Source organism: Hemibagrus wyckioides, linkage group LG22 (genome assembly GCF_019097595.1).
Source record: "Hemibagrus wyckioides isolate EC202008001 linkage group LG22, SWU_Hwy_1.0, whole genome shotgun sequence".
Taxonomy (NCBI): domain Eukaryota; kingdom Metazoa; phylum Chordata; class Actinopteri; order Siluriformes; family Bagridae; genus Hemibagrus; species Hemibagrus wyckioides.
The window spans coordinates 5,860,144-5,866,632 of NC_080731.1; the positions used below are offsets into that span (position 1 = coordinate 5,860,144).

General features: G+C 39.5%; 2 protein-coding genes across 2 annotated transcripts; both read left to right on the forward strand.

The window, feature by feature from the left end:
• Positions 1-348: 348 nt before the first annotated feature.
• On the forward strand, positions 349-1,882 carry LOC131343642 (lysophosphatidic acid receptor 6-like). The gene has a single exon (XM_058375465.1). The coding sequence runs from the start codon at positions 489-491 to the stop codon at positions 1,524-1,526; it is 1,038 nt and encodes a 345-aa protein (XP_058231448.1). The 5' UTR covers positions 349-488; the 3' UTR covers positions 1,527-1,882.
• A 1,706-nt stretch (positions 1,883-3,588) lies between these two features.
• On the forward strand, positions 3,589-5,785 carry LOC131343125 (lysophosphatidic acid receptor 6-like). Its single transcript, XM_058374552.1, has one exon. It carries the CDS (start codon positions 3,671-3,673, stop codon positions 4,712-4,714), a length of 1,044 nt encoding a protein of 347 aa, XP_058230535.1. The 5' UTR covers positions 3,589-3,670; the 3' UTR covers positions 4,715-5,785.
• The last annotated feature ends 704 nt before the right edge of the window (positions 5,786-6,489 follow it).

A 6,489-nucleotide genomic window follows, 5' to 3' on the forward strand; every position in this document is an offset into this window, starting at 1 on the left:
ACAGTTTCCACAGTGAGAAATGCTGAGCACTTTCTTGATATCTGGTTTCAGACGTATCAGGTTACAGACAGGGCAAGAAGGCAAAGGGTCACTGAGTCCTGAGAGACTTAGTTCTTAATCAGACATTTTGCTTTTTCAGTAACTCATGTCTCAGACTCATTACATGCGTCTTGTTTGTAAGTGGGCAGGGATAGAGATGACTTGGACGGTCATAGCTCGATGCTGCTTCTGACCGCTTTACTTCTTTAGAACATCCTCTGGATGCTATTTATGAATATGAAAGCAGACAGGAAGTCACACAAAGCAGTACAAAGGTTGAGGTAAGTTTGTTAAACCGAGAGCTGTGAATTGACATGCTACGAGCTCTGTGAGAACGTAAGTAACACAATTTATTTCTAGCAATTAAATTCTTGTGTTAATGTTTCATAGACATGGTATAGCTTTGCTCACAAATGTATGTAAATGTGTGGCTTAATTTTGCTCTCTAGATGAATTGCACAAATGTTTCCTCCATCACTAACCAAACATGTTCAGTGGACCCCCAGCCTGTCTCTATCTCTGTGCTGATTTGCCTGTTCCTCATGCTTGGGTTTGTCCTGAACATCTTCAGCTTGTGGGTCTTCAAGTACCGCACACCAGAGTGGAAGTCTGGAACGTTTCTTCAGTTCCACCTGGCCATCAGCGACCTCATTTTATGTCCTCTGGCACCCTTTTTGACGGTTTACTTATCACTGGGACACTGGCCTTTCGGACATCTGATGTGTCGGCTCAAGATCGTCCTGTTGTTTATCCACTTTTATGGCAGTATTGTTTTTCTCACCCTCATAAGCGTCCACCGTTACATATCTGTGGTTTACCACAGTCAGGAATTCCGCATGAAACAAAAGGACTTTGTAAAGAAGCTTTGTGTAGGAGTTTGGGCTTTCGTGCTGATCAATGGAGTGGTGTGTTGTCTGTTTCTGGGTACAAGCACAGTTGGGAATCACACATTGTGTTTCAGCATCCACCAGGATCAATACACCACGGTGTATTTTGCTTTCAATTTCGCTCTACTCATCCCTGGATTCCTGATCCCATTCACGATATTGCTGGTGTGTTACGGCCGCTTGGCAAGATCCGTGTCCAGCATCAACATCTACCATCAGAAAGGCAAGCTCATGAGGAGTAAGTCACGCAAAATGATGGCTGTTTGCTTGCTGATATTTGTACTGTGTTTTGCACCCATTCATGTGATTCAAGCTGTAATGGTGGTGGTCAAGAAATTCTACCCCGGACACTACCGCCTGCTTTTGCAATTAGAGACATCGTACTACGCCTCCTGGATCTTGTGTATAGCCAACTGCTGTCTTGATCCGCTGATCTACTTCTTTGCCTCAAATAACTTTTTGGCAACCTTCCGCAGCTCCCTGAGGAAAATTGGAGTCAGGTTCCAGACGACTCGTGAGGATAATGAGCATGACAGCCCACAGACCACACATGTCTTCCCCACTCCTAGGGTGATTAAGAGAAAAATCATTGACTCATAACTTCTGTACCCTTATAATGGAACACAGCTTGTTACAGCTTTCACCTGGGAGTGTACCATTTAAGGTGTAAGGTGTTCATAAAATCAGGTTTGATCTTAAATTTGCTCTTATTTCTAAAAATGAAACTTGGGGATTTCTGAAAGCCGTAACTGAAATAGTTGGTTTTCTTTTGGTGCCGGTGCACCAGCATGCTTGTGCACTCTCACTTCTCAGGGGACTTTCAGACAAACCAGTGTTACAGAAGCAAGGGGGAGTGAACAAATATGTGAAATTCCCAAATGTAGAAATGATAGAAAGACAGAAACAAACACAGACAGATAAAATGAAAATGAAAGAATGCTAAATGGAAAGGAAAGAAGGAGGATAGGTGGGTGGGTTGGGGTAGGTAGGTGGATAGGTAGGTAAGAAGGAGGGAAGGCTGGAAGGAAAGAAAGTAGGAGGATGGGTGGGTTGGGGGTAGGTAGGTAGCAAGGAAGAATAGAAAACAAGAACGATAGACAGATAGAAAGAAAATGAAAAAAAAGCTAAATGGGTTGAGGGTAAGCAGGTTAGGCAGGTAGGTATTTAGGAAGGAAGGAAGGAAGGAAGGAAGGAAGGAAGGAAGGTGGGTAGGTGGGTTACTTGGTAGGTAGGTTGGTAGCTACCATAAGTGCAGAAATCCTGGAAACCAGGAAGACTGTATAAAGGAATGACCCTTCATGATGTAGTACTGTACTGTATGTTCTACTGTTCTACTATTGTTTAATTATATTCCATTTGACGTATTGTGAAGTATTGTGTATTATTATGTCTAGAGATATATTCCTGGTAGAACAAATAATAGTTAGCCATTTTAGAATTAGCAAATGAGTATTTTAATGCTAATGAAGTGTAATCTATTTTTGTCACTGATGGGGTGAAGAGTTCAGTAGTGTTGTTATATCGAACGCTTATTTTCAGAATACTTCCTTACTACTTTTGAGAAACAGGAATGAAACTGCATAAGAAATAAAGGAAGTTTTTATTTATCCATTTGTGGCTTGCCATCTTCAATGAGAAATCTTCAAGTATGAGCAGCTTGCTTTCATTTAGAGTGGAGATCAAAAATTAAAGAACAATTCATAAACACTTGATTTTTTCTGAAATATTGTTAATCTTCATCGCTTGAAATTGGAAGAAATATTAGCGGTAGGTTATTCCATTAGTCTGTTGGGATGTTTTGCTAAATAACCAAACCAAAACCTTCATGTTGTGTAAAACACAGTGTACAGTAACTACTGTTGGACTAAATCTTTGCGGGTTTCAGCTGTTAAAAATTAGTAGAAAGTGTAGTTTTTTCGGCTGGACCTTGGCTCATCTGCGACTGGAGGACGTTAACGCAGTCTTAAACCAGCTCTGGTGTGATCTTGGTCCAGTTTGTTAACTGTAGTGGGTTTCTTAGCAATAATTTTATCACCATGAACAGGGAGCATTGTCTTGCATGAAAATTACAGGCTGATTTCGAGATGCCTGCAGGGAAGGATCTGCATATTTCCAAAAGAGGTTTTGATAAACATTTGCATTCATCTTGCAATGTACCTAGCTGTATATGAGGCCCAACTCCTGCTGCAGAAAGCTGTCCACACTGAGCTCTATCTACAGCAAGCCATCCTGGACCGAGGCCATGAAGATCCTCGATCATCTGAACAATGGACTTTCTCTCTGTTGTGGTCAGGGACTCACTTCTACTTCTACTGAAGGCCAACAAGGAGAGAATGAAGGCTATTCGTGCCCTCAACCTAGACAATGTGTAGGACTAGAGTTTAGACATTTCTTCACAACACACACTACATCAGACTGAATTTGCCCAGGATATTGCACAAGCACATAAGTGCACTATCTTGCAATATCTTGCCACCAATCTGTATTTCTCTCTCTCTCTTTCTCTCATAATTCTATATCTATAGTCAGTCAGATATGGACTTCACTACTGTACTATATTTGGTCTCATACTGTGTTTGGTAGTTGAATTGACCAACACAATTTGAATTTTGTTTTTGAATTGGATTTGAATCTGATTCTGTTTCAGCTTATCTGTTCCTCTGAAAAAGCCAAAAACAAAATAGAACTGCCCTTGTTCTTCTTCCTCTTTTGTCCACATCCTTTAGCAGTTGCTGTCTCACCACATGAATACACAGTTTCTCACTCTCTCAAAGATGAACAGCCACAATGAGACGGTCTGCCCTCCGGTCAAACAGGACCTCAGCCTAACCGTGGTCCTCTGCCTGGTCTACATGTTAGGACTCATTCTCAACGGCTTCAGCCTCTGGGTTTTCATCTTCCGGATGTCCAAATGGCACGCTGGGACATTGTTGCAGTTCAATTTGGCGATAAGTGATCTTCTGGCCTCTCCTGCTACCCCGCTGATGGTGGCCTACTTTGTCAAAGGAAACTGGGATTTTGGCTCCTTTCTGTGCCAGTTTAAGATCGCCTTAATCAGCGCTCACTTCTACGGCAGCATTATGTTCCTCACCCTTATCAGCATTCATCGCTATGTGGTTGTGGTCCACTTCAAACGATCGTCACCGCTGAAGCGGAAAACCTTTGTGAAGAAGCTGTGTTTCGGACTGTGGTGTTTTTTGTTGATCGGCGCCATAGTGTACGCCGTCCAGCTACCTGTTACCGAAGAAGATGGGCACAAACAATGCCTTTCCATACATCAATCCAAACATATCAGTAAGTACTTCATTATCAACTTTGTGCTCTTCGTTCTCGGCTTTCTCATGCCGTTCATCACGGCTGTGGTTTGCTACAGCTGTCTGGCTCGTTCGGTGACCAAGGTAAACGTCAACTCACTGCATGGTCAGTCAGTCAAAGCAAAGTCTCTAAAGATGATAGGCATATGTCTGCTCATCTTCGGAATCTGCTTCTTCCCGCTCAACGTTACCCGGACTGTCGCGGTTGTCCTTAAAATGTACTACCCTAACAACTGTCAGCTTCTGATAAAAACGGAAACGGCATACTACTCCTCCTATGTCCTGGCAGGAATCAACTGTTGCTTGGACCCGCTAATCTATTTCTTCGGCTCACACAATTTTAATAAAGCTTTCAGAGGATCTGTGAGAATCGTGAGACAAACCCAGGAGAGGGACAACAGAACTGAATCGGAGACGAGTTGCAGCGCAAATAGAAATGCTGTCTATTCAATATCTTCAGGGGTGGTGTTATAGCGTTTCAGAGTTACAAAACATCTCTGTCTTGTTCCTGTTAGGATTTTAAGGTATGTTTGGTTTCATGGGTGTCTTACACAGAATGCTATGGGATCTTTTTCTGTAATTTTCTTCAGTCATATGTTCTTTGAAATATTTTCTGCAACGACCACTTCTGCAGCTTTGGTACACACCATGAGATAATATTTTTTTAGGGGTTTAATTGGTTCTTCAGTGGTTCATTTTGCCATGGTGGTTTTCTTAATGTATTTCACCAGAATGCTGTTAAGCTTTTAAGAACTTGCATCATGATGTAAGTAATAGATAGATAGATAGATAGATAGATAGATAGTATTTGTATTTATTTATTATTTTTTACAGTTTATAAAACAGTGTATATATTTCTTTCTTTTTCTTTTATATTTTATTTTCATATTTTTATATTTCTTTCTTTTTCTCTTATATTTTTATTTTCATTAGAGCTGTAACATGGCAAAGTATCTTTGAATCTTGAATCTTGAATCTTGAATCTTGAATCTTGAATCGATAGATAGATAGATAGATAGATAGATAGATAGATAGATAGATAGATAGATAGATAGATAGATAGATAGATAGATAGATAGATAGATACTTTATTCATCCCAGTGGGAAATAATATGATGTTACATGTAATAATACTTGTAATGCATTGTGACATGATGTTTAAAATGTCAGTCAAATTTCTGGAACACCCTTTATTACCATTTCAGAAATATAAATGTAATATTTATATAAGAAATGTTTACCTGGAGAGCGTATTTCACCAAACAAGTGCACTGGCCTCGAATAAAAAAACTTAAAATATTTTTTTTTAAAAAACTTAAAAAATAAAAACTTAAAAAAATGACAAAAAATAAAATAGAGTCTCATTAGACATGGAGCTTGTCCTTAAATACAAATAATAAAAGATCTGGTTTAACTGCTTTAACCTGGTTATGGTTGAGGTGAAGGTGGTGATGATCCCAGGAACGTGAGACTTAAGGTGAGACCCTAGGTAGGATGACTGTTATTGCCTAGGAGCCTTGGAAGATGAATAGTGATGTCAATTTTGTGGGGATAGATAGATAGATAGATAGATAGATAGATAGATAGATAGATAGATAGATAGATAGATAGATAGATAGATAGATAGATAGATAGATAGATGGATGGATGGATGGATGGATGGATGGATGGACAGACAGACAAATAGACAGTTAGGTAGATAGATAGATAGATAGATAGATAGACAGACAGACAGACAGACAGACAGATAGATAGATAGATAGATAGATAGATAGATAGATAGATAGATAGATAGATAGATAGATAGATAGATAGATAGATAGATAGATAGATAGATAGACTTTATTGATCCCATGAAGGAACTTCTTGTGTTACAGCAGCTTAGTCAGTAACTAGATACCCCCCCCCACACACACACACATGCACAATGTAAGACTAAGAAGAAAGAGGAAACACTTAAATATGAAATACTATAACATGCAAACGTTGCAGTTGATAATCAATATGAAGAACCTTGAGAATCTACAACATGATGTTAATGGTTGCAGTAGTGTAGTGTGAGAGTGCTATCACCTGTCCCACACAGGTGAGCTATTGTCCAATGTTATTGCAAATGGTTAGAATGAACCTTTTTCATGATATGAACAATACATTCATTTATTTTATTTTGTTTGGTTACCATTTTCTGAGAATGAGAAGCTTCATATCTGAGCCATACACATGGACGGCATTTTGTTTACGACAGACAG

Bases quoted from the DNA above. Each gene is read 5' to 3' on its own strand.
- LOC131343642 (XM_058375465.1), top strand. From the start codon at position 489: ATGAATTGCACAAATGTTTCCTCCATCACTAACCAAACATGTTCAGTG.
- LOC131343125 (XM_058374552.1), top strand. From the start codon at position 3,671: ATGAATACACAGTTTCTCACTCTCTCAAAGATGAACAGCCACAATGAG.